Below are 20,209 nucleotides of genomic sequence, written 5' to 3' on the forward strand. Positions count from 1 at the left end.
CATCCATTATGGTAAAAACCTCTCCTCAGTCAAGTGGAGACAGTGAATGGCCATGCATTCTGTTGGGTCCCCCTGAGTTCCGCCTGCCTGTCCCCACAATCGATTGCCATCGTGCTTGAGTTTCATAGGCTTCTGGCTCTGTTTGGTCATAATTTTTTATCCAAGAAGTCTCCACATTACTTAATGTAAGTTAAAAATTAAATTAAAAATCACCTTTGCAGAGGGTGTTTATGCTCTGTCTGGTAGTATATTTCAGCAGTCAGACTTGGTAATTAATGCTGCATAGATGTGACTCCTTTAAAAGCTAAAAGCTGCACAGCTCTCATAACTGAATGGTTGTTGGTTGGATTCAGCGCTGGGGCAGTGCTGTTGTATCCTTGGGCAAGGTACTTAACCCACAGTCGCCTCAATAAATATCCAGCTGTATAAATGGATGAACTGTAGGTCAATCTGTGTAAGACCTTCTGCTAAATGACAATAATGTAATGTAATGTAATGCAGTGTAATGGTTTCTGAGGAGGGAGGATGTTTTCATGCACTCAGGTTGATGTGTCATGCCACCTGTTTCTCTCCACCAAGCCTCATCCCCCTCGGTTAGTGTGGGACATTGAAAAGTGTGTGTGAGTGGAAGGGGGGTGGGGGCATGAAGTGTGGGAGTCGAGCATCACCAAACAGGTTCTGTGTCTCTTCACAGCGCCACGTCCACCTTCTGGATGGCTAACCCCAATAACAACCTCATCAACTGCGCAGCTGCGGGCTCCGAGGTGAGTGTGGTCTTCCTCCATCTCCTTCCCTCCAGGAGCCGAGAGCAGCCTGCTGAGGCTCGTTAGCGGCCCGCTCAGTCTGTGTGTGGGGAGCTCAGGCGCCGGTGTGAGAGTCCCCGCTGCCAATCTGTGCTCTAACACCTTTTGTCTCCACCCGTCCTTACCCCCAGCCGAAGAAAGCGAAATTAATAAAAGAGTGCAGACAGTCATGTGGCTGTTCATGCCTGTTGGATTCCCACTAGTCCAGCCTGCCAACACATCGAGGAGTGCAATGAGCCGTGGGCGGTTTTACTGCCGTGTCCCCTGTTGTGTGTTCCTGTGTGTGGATGTGCATGTCTTTGTGAGTGTGTCTTAGTCTATATCTGGGTGTGTACATTTCCTGTCTGTGTGCGTGTCTGTGTGTATGCTTATCTACCTGTGTGTGTGTGTGTGCAGGTGCATGTGCACACCTGTGTGTGTATATGTTCTGTTGTTAGCATCATCAGCGTGGATCTTTGTGCACCCCCCATTGCCGCCGAATAACACAGCCCCCCTTCCCCCACCCATGTGTTCCACAGGAGACTGGCTTCTGGTTCATTTTCCACCACGTTCCCACGGGGCCCTCGGAGGGCATGTACCCGGCCGGGCGCACCGAGCACACCCCCATGGGACGCTTCTTCAACAACCGCGCCCACTCCAACTACAGGGTGAGAGCGGGACCCGGGGCGTGAATCACGAGCTAACCAGGCCGTCCTCCACTCACACTACATAAAACGACATCAGCAGTGCATCATGATGGAACATAGAGAGCTCACCACCTTCCCATTTCCTCTCTATCTCACTGTAGCAGGAACTGCACTACTGCGAATGTCCTGTCCTAATTGAAACATAACTCTTGCTCATGTCAATCCTGTTGTTCCCTGTCAATAAAACATGAGGCTTCTTCCATGGCAGCGCAAACAAGCTTGATTCTTTAAGGCGGGAATGAAAGACTGATAAATAACGTGGCCTTGGGCTAAAATGCCGACCATTATGCCGTTGCCTGCGGTGAGAGAAGTATAGAGCAGATTGGCACACAACAGGCGCAAGCAAGAAAACACTTTTATTCATTCCGCAGAAGACGGCAACATGTAAGCTAAGAGCTCGGCTGTGTAATAGCTCGCGAACAATGCCGTTACTCCTTTGTCTGACTGCTTTAGTCTTACAGCTTGCGTTTTGGCTTTTGTGTTGATGTGATGCTCCAGGCTGGAATGATCCTTGACAATGGAGTGAAGACAACGGAAGCGAATGTCAAGGATAAGAGACCCTTCCTGTCCCTTGTGGGAGCCAGGTGTGTTCTTGAATCTTCTTCACTCTTATCTACATCAGCTTGTCAAAGTCCGTAGTCAAGGAGCCATTTAGGATGGTGCCTGTGTATTCCTGGGCCTACAGCATGTCTCTGTGTGTAGGTTTTTGAGCTCTTGGCTAATTGGGTTTGAATAAGCTGTTAATTACATACGAGAGTGTATTTACCGTCTTGTGAGCAGCCTGCCTTCAGTCATTGAATGGAAAGAAAATTTTGTATTTTTTCAATATATTTGTAGCATACCTAAATTTGTTGGTCAATTTTTTTTTCAGGCCGGCCCCATCCCATTTGATAAAAAATACTGTTTTTGTGATTCAGTTCAGTTATAATTTGTAGGACTACGACTGGTGAAAGTTGGTGAAATGCCTTTACTTTTATCCTCTGAGCAGTGCTTTACACACCTTCGTTGACACGTGTCTGTCTTCGAGCACTTGAAGCAGATAACTCCGCACAGGTGTCAAATGCAGGCTAGCGCTCAATCAACAGCTCAGTCAAACCCAGTTAATCAGGAGCTCAGACGGAGCGAGGAGCAGCGCGCTCTGCAGGAGCAGGATTGGGAAAGAACGCTCTGGGCGTGGCGGCAGGAACATGTCGGGGGCCGTGCGGGAACGCGTGGGGGCTGGGGGGGTGACGCCCGTGTCCCTGTGTCTCACCCTGGCGACCAGGTACGGCCCGCACCAGGACTCCGACCCCTTCAAACCCAGGGTCCCGGCCCAGATCCACCACTTCGTGGCCTACAAGAACCAGGACCACGGGGCGTGGCTGCGAGGAGGGGACGTGTGGCTCGACGACTGCCAGTGAGTGCGGAGTGGCGGGGGCCCCCAAGACCCCCGCGTCATCACACCTCCATCACACACCTCCTTCTCCAATTATCACATGCGTCTCACATGCCTCACCTGAGATCTAAGCGCTTGCCTGCATTTTTGCTGTTTTTTTTTCATCTTCCCAATGCGGATCGATTTGCTACAGTACAGGAAACGATATCACACCTTTACTCTTTAGCTGTGAATCTATCACGTCTCACAAAGCCCCGCAGTGCATAACATTCAGACGGTCTCTTTCTGGAATAATGAAACGTATCGTAAACTGCAGAACGTTTTGCATGTGTTAACCGCTATCTTTATCGCCCTCAGATTCGCTGACAACGGAATCGGCCTTACCCTTGCAAGGTAAGGAGGCTAATCAGCTTTCATACTTCTAAGGGCGGTAGCCGATGTGATATTTTTTTACGGGGATGCTCCGCAAACCCCCATACGTTGCGGCTGTGATTGGAAAATGCCTTATATGGAGGGCGCCTGAAATGCTGTGGGAAATGGGAGCTTTGAAAAAGTGTGAAAGTCATTTAGGCGTGCGGCGAGGGAGCACGCAGCGGGGGGATGTTGTTGTGCGCGGCCCTAAACGGTATATTTCCTGTGCGCAGCGGGGGCACCTTCCCCGACGACGACGGCTCCAGGCAGGAGGTGAAAAACTCCCTGTTCGTGGGGGAGAGCGAGAACAGGGGGATGCCCGTCCCAGACAATCGGATCTGGGGGCCTGGCGGGCCAGACCTGAATGGACGAACGCTGCCCAGAGGAGTGTGAGTGCCCATAATCAGGACGGTTCTTGCAATGTGGCGTGAAAGAGTTGATGGCAGAATGGTTACAGAGTTGGGCTTGCCACCTTGAGGTTGCAGGTTCCATTCCCTGCTGTACCCCTGAGGTGGTGCTTAAGGTGTATCACTTCAGTACATAACCAGCTGTAGAAGTGGATAATATGTAAAAATGTAGGCTATGTAAGTTGCCCTGGAGAAGGGTGTCTGCTCAGCAAATATGTAGTGTAATATGTAATCTCAGTCAGGATGTCCGTGTCTGGCTACCAGACACCATTAGTCCTGCTATATTAGCTGAACTGATGGGACTTTGTGATGCGAGGGATATTTATATTCTCTCCATATTGCACTGTAGGAATTTTCCGATCCGAGGCGTGCAGATCTATGACGGGCCCATAAACGTGCAGAACTGCACTTTCCGCAAATACATCGCCCTCAACGGACGCCATACCAGCGCCTTCGGATTCCGACTTAACAACACCTGGCAGAGCTGTCCCAACAACAACGTCACCGACATCACCTTCGAAGACGTCCCCGTAAGTCACGTCGCATATCACCTGTCAGCCTCCTTTGGTGTCAAAAACAATCCTTTCATCATGAGTATGCATTTCTTCAGCTGCCCGGTACTATTTGGTCAGAATATACCAGAGGCATTTCAAGTCAGGTGGTTTAGTAAAAAGTTTACTTCTCCATTTCCAACTATATAAATGTGCCATTACTTGATACATTTTAAGTGTTTTATACAGCAAATTCAAAATGGTGAGGAGGCATAGGCTTGCTGACAAGTAGCAAAATGTGATACAAAACATAGAGTGAGGAAGTGAGCTACCAAGGTAATTAGTCATGGATTTCTGTCTGTTTGTTAATATATATATATAACTGAATTAACAATAACCATAAATATGTCCACAGTGGTGAAAACAGACTGATAGAAAAACAAATTTCAGGTCAGCTACTTGCTCTCAAAGTGCTGCGCAGCAGTTTCCATTACAGTCAGGTCTTCTTCAGGCAACTATCAGTATAAGTATTCTACATGCCACTGTGATCTCCAGGGCATAACAGCTTTCTGTGGTTAAGCCTGTATCTCTTAGAAGAGAAAGATGTTTTGCGGTAAAGCAGCAGTGATGCAGCTGTCGTGTGACTCGTGTGCAGAGAGCAGAGCAAAGGAATTGCTTGTGCGCTCTTAAAACTGGGTGGTTTGTGTGCTCTTATAAATTGTCTCCTGGAATTGCCTGCCCTCTCTGTGTCCCCCTGGTGCCACTGGGAGGAGCGTGACAGAGGTGACATGCCTGTCCTGACGCTCTCGTCACCCTCTTGCTCAAACCAATCAGATCACCTCCCGGGTGTTCTTCGGCGAGCCGGGGCCCTGGTTCAGCAAGATGCAGATGGACGGCGACAAAACGACCATCTTCCACGACGTGGACGGCTCAGTCAGCGAGTACCCCGGCGCCTTCCTGGTAAAGGATGACAACTGGCTGCTGCGGCACCCCGACTGCATCGACGTGCCCGACTGGCGGGCGGCCATCTGCAGCGGCCACTATGCCCAGGTGAGCACCGCCCACCGCCACCACCATCACCCAATCACAGGACAGCAAGGCAGCATGGTGAAGAGCTGGTGAAGTAGACAGACAGGCTGGTTCAGATCCTGGGTTGGTCAGATCCTTTGCTGCTATAGCATTGCTTCAGTCAACATCCAGCTGAGTAAATGCATAATATGTAAAATGTTGGCCGAGTAAGCCCTGGAAATGGGCATCTCCTGAGTACATAAATAATGTAATATGCAATGTAATAGGTGCCAGTGCAGGAACACTCACATCAAGGTAAAGTTAGTCCGTGGTTCGACTCAAGATGTTGGTGCATTGCTACTCGAAGTGTGAGGGGTTCAGTCTGAAAAAAAAGTCTGTTGCTGAGATTATTATGAAAGTTTTGGAAACTTAAATTATTAAGTTTGGTACATTCTGAGGTGGTGAAAATGAGCCTCTCCTCTGTGCTGAGGGGCAGGATAGATGCAGAATGAGAATCAGTTTGATTGACACTGATTAAATTCTCACCCTCGCCACCCAATTGGCTGGTTTCTGTTTCCAGTGTGAACTAGTAGTGCGGGGGGAAAAAAAAAAAACAGCAGAGCTGAGGTCTATTTCGCAATGCGAGGCCTTGCATCAAAATTGATGGATGTGTTATTGGGAGGTTACTGAGTTCTCGCTCAATAACATTGACTCGCGGTCCTGTTTTTACCTGCCTTCACGCATGCATAGGTGTACATTCAGACGCGCAACCCGGCCAACCTGAACATGAGGATGGTGAAGGACGAGTACCCGGAGCACCCTCTGACCCTGGAGGGGGCGTTGGGCAAGAGGAACCACTACCAGCAGTTCCAGCCGGTGGTCGCCCTGTCCAAGGGCTACACCGTACACTGGGACCGGGCCGCCCCCGCTGAAGTCACTGTGTGGCTCATCAACTTCAACAAGTGAGCCCACCGCTGCCAAAAGCTGAGGGAGTGACTCGGACCTTTTCTGTAATCCACAGCACTGTATATTTATGAGCACAAAAGGTGTATGTGTTTGGCAGATGTTCCATTCTCTGTTCCAAGGAAACGCTAATGCTGCGTTTCTTAACGCTGATGACACATTGTCTCTTTGTCTCGGCTGTGTCATTGACTTCCCTGTTCTTGCTGTCAGCTCCATTGCGGAGGACCTGAGTTGTCTCCCTCTGTGAGCGTTGAGAGTATAATAACATGCAGCGCGCAAATGCAAGTTGACATTTTCTGAGCCCCACGAGCAATGAAACTCCTTGCGTCTCACGCTGCATATACCTGACGTGCTTTAGACGAAGTTGGGTCAAAGGGGGCAGAGGTGTCAGCTCTTTCTTCCTGGTTTAATGGGGGCTTTATAGCCTTGGTTTACAATACACCTCCATTTAATTTACAGCTTGACATTCACAGTGTGTTACATGGAAGATATAAGGCAGACATCCAAGCCATGCCTGATATATATATTTTTTTTTTCTGATGGGGGGGGGGGGGTTCCTCAGTTGTACTTTGTACTCTGGTGCCACCTAGTGGTAGCTGAACAACATGCGTGGTCATGTTCTTTGTCATTCTAGTGCAGCCCTTTTAATCCCAGTGTGAGTTTTTTTTCTAACTCCAATCAATGTTATCATCAGGAACGACTGGATCAACGTGGGCTTCTGCTATCCGAAAGGGACGACTTTCACCATCATTTCAGACGTCCACAACCGTCTCACCAAGCAAACCCGAAAGACGGGGGTGTTCCTGAGGACCCATCTGAGGGAGAAGACGGAGCACACGCACCTGTCCCGGGGCTATTACTACTGGGAGGAGGACACTGGGTATGGGGCACCCCCCGCAGTCCTGTCACTAGAAGCACAGAGCACACGCACGGCCACAGCAGCAGCTCAGAGCTGGAAAATGTAAAAGTGAGAAGCAATGAGACACAGAGCTCAGCGCCCCTTCCCTGGAAGGCCTGTTGGAGGAATGAGAATTATGACTGTAAACTACAGGAGCTGGCCGAGGCTAATTAGTTCTGGACTAGTTCTTTTGCTAATGCATTAGTGCCACTGCCATCAGCTAACAGAACTGAAGAAAAATAACTTGAATCTCATTGGGGAAAAAAACCTCATAATTACATGTAGATAATATGTATTATGTATCTTTTTCAAGGGGCCAGAATTTTTCATTGCCTGTCACTGATATTATTCTGTGGCGTATTCCTAATTTGAATTTGTTTGAATTCATTGCATTCCTTTGTATTTTGATACATGTAAAACACATGATAATATGTCTACAAAATGACTTCTTATAGGTATGCCTATAGATCTGTTTTAATATGCATTTGTTTACTCTTGGGTGTCAGTCTGGCAAAAGTGCCTGCTAAAGGACATATACCTTCATCCCGTTCTTTGTGATTCTTGCTGGAACATTCTCAGCGGTTTGCTCGCTGCGCGTCAGCTCTTGCGTGTTGTTGTTGAAGTCTGACCGGGCTGTTGTCTCCTGCCCCTTCCAGACTCCTCTTCCTCAAAGTCAAGGCGCACAGTGAGAAAGACCCGTTCGCTTTCTGCTCGGTGAAGGGCTGCGAGAGGATCAAGATCAGGGCGGTAATCCCCAAGGGCAGCGGCCCCAGCGACTGCATGGCCGAGGCCTACCCCCGCTACACCGAGATGCCCGTCGTGGACGTGCCCATGCCCAAGAAGCTGCCCGCCAACAAGCTGGTACTGAGCTCCCTATTCACACTGCCGTCTGCCATGCTGTAAAGCCCTGAGGAACTCATTATTTTATCACCCGCAGAAGTTATAAAGGACGATCTGTTCATCTTTATTGCATTTATATTTTAAATGAATAAAATCCTCTCTTGCTATTTTTTGTGGAAGCTTGTGGCATTGCATTCATTTTAAAACCTGTCTCATACTCTATTCAGACTCCCTTTCAGATAAATCAATAAGAGAAGTCTCTCCCATAAAATGAGCAAACCTCTCAAGAAATGTGCATAATAGAAATTCGATAAATGTAGATGGCTCCACTCAGCAGCAGTGTTGCATAGTTTTTCTGCTATGGAATTTCCCCCAGGCGAATCAAAGTATGCACGCCTACAAGCCCATCATTTAAATGTGTTACATAGTGCATGCTCTGTGTACTGTATATCATCATAGTCGTTCTCTCAGCCGAGGAATGTTGGGCCTTATGCTTTTAGGGGCACTGAAGTGTTGTTGGTCATACTGAGCGTGAAATGTTAATGTCCATCGGTTTCCTTGTGTCCCAAAGCACACGGCGGATCACTTCCTGGAGATCAAGCTGGAGTCCTACAACACTCGCTTCTTCCACATTAAGGATGACTTTGCCTACGCGGAGGTATGTTCCACCCTTGGAACAGCACTGTTAGCTCCTCAGATCCCTTAGCCCCACCTCAAACTCCTTAAACCCCTCTGGCCCCATTGCATACGGCTTGCTAGGCCTCCGTGTTTATCAGCTCACTGCGTCCGCATCCACAGGTCAACGGAAAGAAGATCTACCAGCCAGACGACGGGGTGCAGCTGACCGTCATCGATAGCCAGTACGGCAAGGTGCTGGACAGCAAAGGGTTCCGGAACTCCATCCTGCTGGGCATCCCAGCCCAGATCGAGGGCTACATCGCCAGCCTGAAAGACGAGTGAGGCTCTTTTCTCATACTCATCCGTGTTTTCATTGACAATAAGGCACAACCTGACAGCTTTGCCAAAACCATTTAACATAGGAATGCTTGTTGATATGAGCTTCTGTTACACAGTGGGTTAAAATCCTCAAAGTACTTGTTATAAAAAAAAAAAAAAATAATATATATATATATATATATATATATATATATATATATATATATATATATATATATATATACGCATATATTAAATTTTGACTTAAATTTGAGGCTTGGGACTAAAAACGTGAATAAAATACAAAACTACAAAACTATGCTGTGGAGTACAACGTAACAATTATTCATCTTGATATAATAAAACTATATTGTAGAAAGAAGCATTTGATAGAAACCTCTTGAAATGTCCGTACCTTATCATCCTGTTCTTTTCTGCAGTCTGTGTGTTAAAGAGCTCCCATTTGGGAGGTGATTTGCAGCTAGAGGAGGATGATAGAAGTGTCTTACATTTTGTTAATGTCACCCCTGTGGCTGTAGATCCATAGTGATAATGACCTCCAAAGGACGCCTTGTGACCAGAGGGCCTTGGACGAAAATACTTGAACAACTCGGGGCAGACAAGGCAGTGAAATTGAAAGGTGATTTTCCTCAGCTTGACAAATGGCAGCACAGTCTGACAGGGTCTGCGTACATTTTGTTCACATTCAAGTTCATGATTCATGTTCACAGCTAGAAACCATCACATGTTGTCACTGATACACCAAATTTGTTTAGTTCCTGACTACTGTAATCAGTGCAGCTGGTACATAGTGTAATTTAGAGTGTAATAAACTCATACTTGACCTCAGCTAAAACATAAGGTTGTAACACACAATAGGCACAGTGTATTCCAGCCCCCTCAACCTCAAACCCCTGTGCTATTTCAGCAGGTCTGTTATAAATGTCAGCATGACTTTTTAAAATATTTTTTGGATACATAAATACAGTTCTGTGTCAATAAAATGACATATTTGCATTTTAAATATTTTAAATCTAATTGGAAGGATTCTATTTAAATTATGTTCAAGCCCAGTGGTTAATGTTTATGATCACCTTACTGAACTGTACTGTTATAAAAGAGACAGCAGGGGGAGGTGGTGAGTTTATTCCACAGCAGAGATGAATTGCACCCTAACTGACATACAGTATCTCTCTAAAACATTGTGCTGTCCCCTTTGAAGATATTTCAAAGCTTTCTCAGATTAGATTAAGAATATTAACATTTGTTTAGTGAGATTTTCTTATTTGGTCACAGCAGTTAGTCTAATAACACCCTTCTAAAATTTAGCTATACCATCTATATACAGTAGATATGATTGATATGATGTGCTTAATTGGAAGGGTGTTAATGGACTACTTGGAACTATAGTTAGTCCAATTACACCACAACAATCTACAATTTAACTACCACATCTTCTACAATCCATCCAAAAATACCCTTCTACAATTCAGCTATTGCATCAGGTAGCCCAATAACACTCATCTACCATTTAATTTCTCCATCACATCCACTGCAGTAGTCTATTTCTGCCCCTCCCAGATTTCACTTGCACAGATAGTACAGTTAGGCTAAATCAATGTTACATCCACATAATGTTTATGTTATGTTTGCATAATTACAAGCCTCCAAGATTTGACCTTCACATCCAAAGCAGCAGTTGTGTTCCACTCAATGTGAAGCCTGTGTTTTTGCCAAACAGCAGTGCAACAACCATCCTATCAACCACAAAGAACATCCTGTTGTCAACATTCCCATCCTCAGTTCTCGACACACTGTACTGTACTTTCAGGGCCACATTTTAACATGCTGTTGAGAAAGGGAAAAAAAAAACAGACAAACATTGACATTCCCTGTAAATTAAATTCCGGTGTTGTGAGAACTACCGCTGTGTGTGATGAAGGGGGTGTAGCTGACGATGGGTTTTTGATGATGTTTCAGATAAACTGGCGTTCGTGGGCTTCAAAGGGAGCTTCCGACCCGACTGGGTGAGATTAGTGATGGACGAGGAGAAGGCCAAAATTCACCAAGTCCTGCCCATCCCCGTGGTGAAGAAGATGAAGCTATGAGGACAAAGCTGAAAGCAAGGGGGAGGAGAAGCGGGTTCCCGCCGTCACCACCGCTCGAAAGAATCGCGTGAGATTCGCAGACGATTCACCAGAAAGGACTACTGAACCTGTGCAAATCAGAAGCATGTGTTAGTATCGCCTAGCTACTTTCCCAGTTGGTGTCGATATATGTGACAATGTGGACGTGTGATTCGATTGTATTGTACGTTGACTATACTTGACCTTAACGAAAACAGAAGAAAACAAAAAAAAAAAAACATTCCTCGTTTTTGTCCTATTCAGTGGTGTTGACCTCTCAGTCTCATTCCGGAAGAGATTTATCCCTATGCTGTGAGGATTTCTAACGTAATAGTGTGATGCTTTTTCATATAATTGTTTCATATCAGAATTTGTGGTCCATTTGTTAATGTTGTAGATGTACCAGCAAGAAATTTTGACTATATCCTGTCTTAAGTGTCAAGGCCATTCACATCAGAAATGTCTATCCAATCAGTCTGAACAGACTTTGTTCAATATCTAATTGCAAGTTACCTGGAAATGACTGACATGGTTCAGATTTCAAACAGTAATTCGTTGGCCAATGTTTTCGATGTGGCAAGAAACAAGATACTAGTTTCCCTTTGCCGAAATAGCTGGTCTTTTTTCGGAGATTGTAGTTGTTAGTGTTTTGTATGTTAAATGTGTTTCTAATATACATCAGATTGATAACAGAGATATATTTTATACTTATTTATTGTACAGGCACAATTGAACAAATTTAGAAGGGACATCTTTTGAGTTGTAATGTATTTGCTGTATTTCTGTCCTATCTGTAAAAACTGATGCAAGCATTTAAAAAAATGTACTACCACAGACGAGTGTGTAATTCACAATATGCATTATCAAAAGTTGTTTTAGCAGTACATGGAATGGATGTAAAATTAATGTGACTCGGGCATGAACATAGCCATGACCCTTTGCTTTAGATTAGATCTAAAGACTTTTGTACAAAAATAAATGAATAATTAAACCTAACCTTTTTTTCTTTTTTTGGTAATACTATGTATTAAGTGACTTCAATAAAGTGTTTCTGCAGAGACAACCTCTACCCTCCCTGTCTCACCCTGTGTTGCTGAACGTTGAAAGTGATACCACAGATACTCTATGTTATGACCAGATACTCAATTCTTGTGTTCATGCTTTCCTCCATACTTCTTTGTCTAGGAGGTTCTGGCCATTAACAGGAGGTTGCCAGTGATAAGTATTCTATATAAGACCACACACCTCTTTGAGAATATTCATAATGAGCCAGCAAATCAGAGCACTTAGTTTCATCAACCGCTAAGACAAAACCTTCAATCATCAGTGGAGTTGACTATCTGGTCAATACATGGCATATCTTTGAGGTTACCTCACCAGTATGTTATTTTCTAATGCATGAATTAATCTTAAGGGAAATGTACAAAGAATAGCAATTAATTGCTGCTACATCAAAAAAAAAGTTAAAAATCCTAACAAAACCTCTTTTATTGTAAACTGATATAATTTACTCTAATTTAACACGAGGGAGCTTGTTTCGACTTGGCTCAGCTTAAAATATGAGTGTTTGTCTTCCTTTTGGCTTCTGCTGAACGTTTGAAATGAGAGTTTGAGCTACGCGCAGCCCCTGCTCCCCGCGCGAGAGACGTGCCGAAATCTCCCCGCGACTCCCATGCAGCGGTTCCTGCGCCGCAGCAGAGCAGTGGGTGTGGCCCCTCGGCCCGTTATAAATCACTGAGGAATGCAGAGGTCCAGCTCATGCTGAGGCTGTTGAAAAAGAAAGAGGGACTTGTAAAAAAAAAAAAAAAAAAAAAAAGCCCCAACAATTTACGCTGGGCCATTCAATATCACAAATGCTTTTGGTGCTGTTTCGAATATGCTGCACACTGTACTGCTTTGTAGCATTTTTAAATGACTTTTTAAAAAAGGTTTTCACCGGCATTTAAAAATGTATACAGTTATGTGATCAGGACTAATTATGCTTCTGTTATGATTCTTACAGTTTTTTTTTTCTCAGTTACACAATCAACAGTGGTCATTTTGCTGTGTACTTTCAAAGACTAGGACATAATTCAAAGTTTTATGCACTATCATGAGGCTTCACTGGTCTTCATAAAGAAAATTAAATTAAGCATTTGGAGGATTATATACATTTGAATTGTGCACTACACAACTTAGAATGTTACATTTGTACAAGATTTCATACACTGATATATCCATAGTTTATGTCCCTACATAAGGGATTGATATTTCTCCGTTTCTTCCTTCATAATTCATGCGATAGTGTGCAGCGAAAGTATGACGAAGGGGTTGAATTTGTGGAGAGCGTCTGTTTGCTGTTAATGTCTCCCAGGTTGCAGGGAGAGGAGAGCTGGAGGAATGTGGGGTGGGGAAAGTGTGAGAGCTGCTGAGGTCACGTTCCTCTGGGGGGATTTCTGACACATGGGGTGAGTCAGGTCGCGGGCCCTCTGTCTGGCAACCCCGCTCCTTGGAACACACAGAGAGAACCAGCTGGCGGAGTCACCTGACATCGAAGGCAACCCTCTAAAACTCCGTTTTCCTGCATAGCCTACCCCCCCCCCAAAAAAAATCACAAAAAAAACCTTTGAGGAAAGATGGGTTGGATGAGGGTTGATTGATGCATGGCATGTGTATCCCCCTTTTTTTTTGTTTGTCTCTCTCACTGGCATTAAAGAATGCATAGATGATGACGTGACACTTTTTTGGGAAGGCATTTCCTCTCTTTCACGTAGCTTGGCACTAGACCAGAACACAATGTTTGGATAGGTTTGGACACAGCTAATGAGACGTCTGGCTTTGAAAGCAATCTCGATACAATGGCCCACCGACGGCACCAAAGGTTCATTTGCTTATCCAGGCTGATCCCTTCGGTGCACCTGCATCCCAAGTGCATAGCTGCGGTTTTCCACAAACTAAAATAAACCCGGCGCTGCACGAGAGCACCACGCCAGACATAAATATAAATGCGCACATTCCGTCGCATTAGGTATCGGATTGCATTTATTCGCTCCTCGCTCGGGGCCGAATTTGTTCACACGCTGCCGTCTCCCAGCTGAGCTGTGGCAAACAGCCACGCGCAGAAAGTGAAGGTGAGAGGAGAGGGAAGGAAAGAGGAACTCTGCTGCGTCTGGCTGGACGGAGGGAAAGAGAGAGAGAGAGACAGAGAGATAGAAGCAGGGGCGTATGTGTGTTTTCCTGTGTGCCACTCAGCTGTAACACTAATAGGCACACCCATCAGCTCAGAAGTAGGAAATTTTCTTCGAACTCAGCATGTCTCACACACACACACACACACACGCGTGTTGAACTACCAAACGTTTGTAGATCGATCTGACTTTTTCTACTGGGGATTTAACCAAGCATGACCAAAGTAATGAAGAGAGAAAAAAAAACACCTTTAAAGAAACATCTCCTAATCTCTGTGGTGGAAATACATCCTGAATACATCTATGTAAAGCTGAGTGCCACGGTGTTGCTAAACTAAAAAAAAAGACATGTCTATAGCTACCATTTTAGCATTAAAACACTACGATTATGTCACCAGTGTAGAACGCTGTTCTACACTGATGAAATCATGATTGTGGTTATACAAGTAATTAAGACATTTGACCAATGAACATTCCACATAACACATTCAGACTGATCTGGATATTTTCAGATGACCTTTCACCTGTGCTGGCCAATGTGTGGCAAAGGATATACTACTCCTGGGTATGGGGGGGGGATTGCTATGACATCAACAGAGTGCCGTCATTTCACTACTGCTGTGGAGCACTTCCAGTAACTTGCTCTTAGAGCTGACTAATCAGTTGGACACATCACTTCTACATAGGAAGTTTGATGACTAACCCACAGTATGGAGTACTTCATTCTTAGAAGATGAATGTGCTTTTTGCAGCTGGGTTGTAGCAAACCCATACCAGAATACACTGCTTGGCCATTTTATAGAAGATACATTTTCTCCATCCTTTCAAGTTTCTTTTTTTTTTTTTTTAACATTCATTGGCTTCTTCATAAATTGTGAAATTGTGTGTGGTGCATTTGTGAAGATTGCTGCTTCGCTCCCTGCTTGGGGGAAGCTTTGCGTGCCAAGCAGTAGAGTCTGTGCCATGGTCACGGATACTTGAAACCGATGGCCATTGTTTGACTGAAGTGTTTACAATACAAAAGAGCCGGGCAGAACTGATTGTGTACTGGAGTCCACAACAGACGGTGGTATCACAGGCCTGCAGCTCCTGGAGGGCTGGCATATGCACTGGTGCCTGCTCCAACCACTGCTCTCACTTTCTCACACAGTCCACTCAATTATCCATTTCAGCCTTTTTATTTAATAACATGAGACAACACAGTTGGCGATTGTATGTGTGCCCTATTCTCAAATATTTTACTGCTTCGGGCAAAAAAATTGTGTGCGAACATACGCAGTTAAATGACAAACTGGACCAATTAAGCCAGGGTACTTTGCTGGAACAAAAACCATCATTTACACCAGCCCTCCAGGTATTCAGTTTGACATCTTTGTCTAAGGGAGCAGCCTCATTCCCTTCCAGCAGTCTCATTTTTAAACCTGGGTCTCTTGGTGTGTGCTGGTTGTTGAGTCCCATATGGTCCAACTCTGTGACTCTCAGAATGAGTGCTGACTACATTTACCATTCATTAATGGATTATTTGAGGAAGAATCTACACTTTTTGGTAAAAAATAGAAAAGTCATAAAATTATTGGAGGTATGTTTTTGTTTGTTTTTTTTTTTTTTTTTAAAAAAAGGTTTATTCCACAGTTGGTCTGCTGTCCTGTACATCAAGGCAATGACATTGTGTGCAACGTACCATGAACGCTGAACCAAACATTAAACCAATTAAGTTCCTGAAGTTGGTGTGATAATGCTCTGACTAATTAACAGCAAATGTTCTCATTTTACACAGCAGTGCAGTTTTTTTTTTTTAAGAAAACAATTCACTGAGATTAAGAACACTGAAATTAACTTCACTCCAAAATATTAACAGTGATTGTGATGTAATCAAAGACAAAGAAATGGGCAAAAAGATCAAGATCATAGTGCAGTTAATTTGTTTCTTGGCAAAATACTCATTAAATATATACAAATGTGTACTACTGACAACCGTTTCAAAGGCGATATTAAAGGGATGTTTTTTCTGACACTTACGTCATGATTAATGAAAGATGGTGTACTCTGGCATAGTTCAGCCATGGCAGGGATGGTAAATCATTAACACATTAACAGAAAAAAAAGGTTTTGCACCGTAACACCAGGTGTTGCGCTTACGGTGACAGAAACAGTAAACTTTACAGTACAACCATATAGTCTCCTCCCCGACTATTCTCCTTGACCTTGACTGAGGAATAATGTTACTGAGAGGTGTGCCTGAAAAGAACAGCTGATTCATGTACCTCTGAACCCCTCTCCGAGTTTCATAGAAAAAGTGCTCACAGTTCCTGCCTGTTTTTACTGCTCCCTTTGCTTGGCTTCTTGTCCCCATTCTTGCTCTTCTTCTTCTGAGCGGTTTCATTCTGTTCCTTGCCCCCGCCATCTTTCTTTGCTGCCTTCCCAGGGTACACCTGGCCCTCCACAGTCACATCGGCGCAGCGATCCTGCGACACCAGGAAGTCCTTCACCTCCCACGCGTAGCTCCCATCACGCAGCATGAAGATGACACGGTTGGATCCTACCACAAACCTAGAAGGAAACACAGGCTCCATCAGCCAGCTTTTCCTTATGTTTGTTTTGTTTACTATAATATTCATTGTTTTATTTCTAGATATATATTTATTATTTTTTTATGAATATGTTTCTGAGTTCCACTGGGTGTGAGTGAGGGAGAGTAGAAGGGTTTTCTCATGGATAGGATATAAATTAGACTATATGGTCGGTAGAATGTCTAAAATGTTTCTGTCTGATAAACACAAGGTGTATGTTTATATGTAAAATAAAGTGTCTTGGTCCTTCAGAGAGCAGGAGTGGTGCATAGCCAAATAATAATAAGAATGGCTTCATTTTCACACAGATTCACAAATGACCGATTTTGAAAAAATGTCTAATGGCCCATTAACATAAACTTCATTCTCACATGAATTTGGAACAGAGATAAACCTCACTGGAAAGCAGCAATTTAACATCTGGTATAGTAACATTTGTGGTGTGTTATGTATTGTGTACTGGCCCAGTGGGTGTTGTGTTAATATATGTTCAATGTTATGGGAGACGTGTTCTCGACATTGCACATAGTTCTGCTACCCATGTTACATGGGCGCTGTACCTTTGAATGTCAAAGTTGGCGTTGAAGAGGCTTCCTTGCCACAAGCTGGTGATCTCTTCGGTCTCCTTCTCTGTGGGATTTCCGGACACGGTGGCAAAAACCATGAGGGTCTTCCCTTTCTTAGTCATTTTAAGGAGCTCCTCTGGCTTCGATGGATCTATTTTCGAGAAATCTACAGGTGCAGGGGGCCTCATGTGTTCTGGGAGATCGCCTTCTTCGATGTCGTCGTCCTTCTGTACGCACATGGACAAAGGGGTGTGAACACAACTGAAAACAATCATGATAGAACTATAGGCAGGTAAATGAGTGACAAGACAGCTACCCAAAGCATGACATTGGGGGTTTGCGGGGTTTAAATTGAGAAGATTAACAAGCTCGTTCGCCAGATAATTTTTAAACCTCACAATATATTAACTACCTAGTTAAAGTTGGCTGTCTGCTATGGCTACACTATTGCTAAAAATGCAATTAAAATTAAACCACGGTGGGAGCCTAGGATCTAACAACACCCAGTGCGTACGTACCACCAAGATAACTATCTAGTAGCTTTTTAGTTCATTTCTCGTAAAGGATGTTGCAACGTTACTTCGTCCTGCAAAGTGCTGAAGTCATCCTAAAGCAAGACAGATGCAAAAGTGTACAGCTAACAACTTGCTGGCAACTTACCCATATGGTTAACTATTTAGAACTTTCAAAAATATAACGTTTGCTTTCAGCTCCATGTAAAATAAAGCATAATTTGGGGAATCAGACTGATCAACATGAAACGTTATCTCACAAAAGCCGACTAGCTAGCTAAGAATACCGTATACTGTACACATACCTAGCTATATCTTCTTTGCGACTGAATGCTAATTAGCTTGCTAGCTAGCTATCTCATGAGCTAATCAAAACACCACATCGTTACCTCCCATTGTTCCAATAGCCTTGCCATATCAGCATCGTTGTAATCCCGGATGTCTTTTTTCTTTTTCGGCTTTTTGTCTTTCCCATCATTAGCTGCCAGAGTACATATTAAGCTTAAACAGAGCAGCATACAAACACATCTCCACTTGTAGGGTGACGCCATCTTTTTACAACTGGAGCGATTTGACTGGCTGGCAGAATTTCCTCCGTCAGAGCACGTGAAAGGGGCGCGGCTTCGGTGGCGCTCAATCTGCTACTTTGCATGCTGTACGTCTCGAAAGCAGGGCCTCGGTTCCCTATCAGACAGTCCATGCGTAATTTGAATCTCCAACTTGAAAATTGAATTTCGAATAATTAGTTTTGCCGTTGTCCAGGTTCCATTGAGTGTGTGTGTAGATAGATAGGGGGAAGTTTGCGTTATTATGTCGAATCGAGTTGGCTATTTTTTTTTTTGTCAAATGCAGCCTGCAAATTCAGTGGAAATAACTATCCATGTAGATTATCCCCTGTTTACAAAACTAGATTAAATCAAGCAACATTGCTGGCGTATGTCTGTGTCTCTGTTTTGAAGACTTCCTTTTATATCAAATGCAATGTGTAACAATTTTGCTCGTAGTCAAGGGGTTCACAAGGACATGAGTCAGAGGTCTTACAGGAATGCAGGACTGTATGTTTTTAAAAATCTCGAGAGACCTTACATTTCTGTGGCCATAATTATCTCCGTGTCTATAACTAAAGCACAGTGAAGGAGGAGATACGTTAATCCGTGTCCTCAAATAAGTGTCAAATGTAGACATGTTTCCTTTCTAGTGTGTTGCTTGCCAAATCCTTCAGCCAACATTTCAAAATTTTGGCATAGTGCAGTACAATGATGTGATTATCTTCAATTGTGCAAACCAAAGCAATTGCAAATGACCTCTTTTAATTTAAACATTAAATAGCAGTAAATATGATGTGCACATATTTGTGAAGCCTTTCCAACAACACCAACACAGTAAAGTTAGTAATACTAAAAAAAAAAATGAATACATAACATGCATTTGTTTCCAGACTAAGCTTTCATCATTATGATTACAGCTGTGTTAGGCTCAGACACAAGCAAACTATAGCAGTTTTGTTTTGTTTTTTTTTTTTTTTTTCTGAGCAAATTCTCCAGCTGAGAGTTCCTCGTCGTTACACGCACACACGTACACAGAGCGCAGTGCAGTTAGCAGCTCTGTGAACAGAAACAGGGCAGTTTCCTCTCAGGACACTCCACCCAATGGCACAGTGCCCTGCGCAGCTGCGTGACTGACAATGCAGAACTTGTAGCCATGGCCGTGGCTGCAGGCTTCCAGCCGTCTCGCTCTGCGCGAGTGGGCTAAGTGTTGATGTGCTGCAGAGATCAGCCAGTTCCCTTTCGGTTGCGGCAGGCTTCTGCGTCATGATTTTTTTTTTTTTAAGGGAAACGTTATTCTGCTCTTTTTGATTGTTTACGTGTGCCGTATTAATTTAATTGTCCCGATAAAATGTTGATACCAAAGTAGGCTACTGGTGGTTTTTACCTTAAATGCTGCGTTACCTCAAGATATGCGTTTAATGTAGTCGTCTGCAGGCCATGTGAATGCAGATACTGCCATTCAGCATACACTAAACTGTGCAAGACAGAGAAAATACTCATCTTCGTGTAGTGGAATGTCAAATAAAGTAAAGTAACTATTTTAAAAAAGTAACAAACAACAAAACTCGTAGTTTTTCAAATTTTGTTTTACCAGCTGGAATCCTGAATTTGGTGTATCAATTTAGACTCTTTTTAAAAAATTTGATTTTTTTGTTAAATATATAAAAACATTTTATTATGTATAAAATGCATGTGTGTGAATTGATAAGCAGTATAGTTCATGATTTAACTGGGGATAATTTACATACCCTTCTAGTTTAAACACAGAATTTATAATCGAACTCGGTGATAATAATTCATTCGTTTTCGCAAACATCATATGAAAGAGAGTTTCCATAACCTGTTTACTTCTACCTATTGTGTTTTTCAGGATGCATCTGTGACTAAGTTTAATTAGGCTAC

The 20,209-nt window shown here is 43.8% G+C and overlaps 2 protein-coding genes across 2 annotated transcripts in view; one reads left to right on the forward strand and one right to left on the reverse strand.

The window, feature by feature from the left end:
* LOC118787742 (cell migration inducing hyaluronidase 1) overlaps nucleotides 1–11,997 on the forward strand; it is a 70,617-nt gene extending 58,620 nt beyond the window's left edge. The window contains exons 15-29 of the mRNA XM_036543378.1: nucleotides 695–764; nucleotides 1,322–1,450; nucleotides 1,988–2,073; nucleotides 2,754–2,885; nucleotides 3,222–3,257; nucleotides 3,509–3,664; nucleotides 4,032–4,212; nucleotides 5,008–5,223; nucleotides 5,932–6,143; nucleotides 6,839–7,024; nucleotides 7,699–7,903; nucleotides 8,454–8,540; nucleotides 8,681–8,838; nucleotides 9,358–9,458; nucleotides 10,799–11,997. Coding sequence (XP_036399271.1) covers nucleotides 695–764; nucleotides 1,322–1,450; nucleotides 1,988–2,073; nucleotides 2,754–2,885; nucleotides 3,222–3,257; nucleotides 3,509–3,664; nucleotides 4,032–4,212; nucleotides 5,008–5,223; nucleotides 5,932–6,143; nucleotides 6,839–7,024; nucleotides 7,699–7,903; nucleotides 8,454–8,540; nucleotides 8,681–8,838; nucleotides 9,358–9,458; nucleotides 10,799–10,926 — 2,083 coding nt within the window. The 3' untranslated portion in view covers nucleotides 10,927–11,997. The remainder of the gene's footprint in view (nucleotides 1–694; nucleotides 765–1,321; nucleotides 1,451–1,987; nucleotides 2,074–2,753; nucleotides 2,886–3,221; nucleotides 3,258–3,508; nucleotides 3,665–4,031; nucleotides 4,213–5,007; nucleotides 5,224–5,931; nucleotides 6,144–6,838; nucleotides 7,025–7,698; nucleotides 7,904–8,453; nucleotides 8,541–8,680; nucleotides 8,839–9,357; nucleotides 9,459–10,798) is intronic.
* A 3,325-nt stretch (nucleotides 11,998–15,322) lies between these two features.
* On the reverse strand, nucleotides 15,323–18,313 carry mesd (mesoderm development LRP chaperone). Its single transcript, XM_036544284.1, has 3 exons — nucleotides 18,149–18,313; nucleotides 17,242–17,474; nucleotides 15,323–16,661 (listed from the first exon to the last, which is right to left on the reverse strand). The coding sequence occupies exons 1-3, from the start codon at nucleotides 18,308–18,310 to the stop codon at nucleotides 16,412–16,414; spliced, it is 645 nt and encodes a 214-aa protein (XP_036400177.1). The 5' UTR covers nucleotides 18,311–18,313; the 3' UTR covers nucleotides 15,323–16,411.
* Nucleotides 18,314–20,209: the final 1,896 nt, after the last annotated feature.

Source organism: Megalops cyprinoides, chromosome 13 (assembly GCF_013368585.1).
Source record: "Megalops cyprinoides isolate fMegCyp1 chromosome 13, fMegCyp1.pri, whole genome shotgun sequence".
Taxonomy (NCBI): domain Eukaryota; kingdom Metazoa; phylum Chordata; class Actinopteri; order Elopiformes; family Megalopidae; genus Megalops; species Megalops cyprinoides.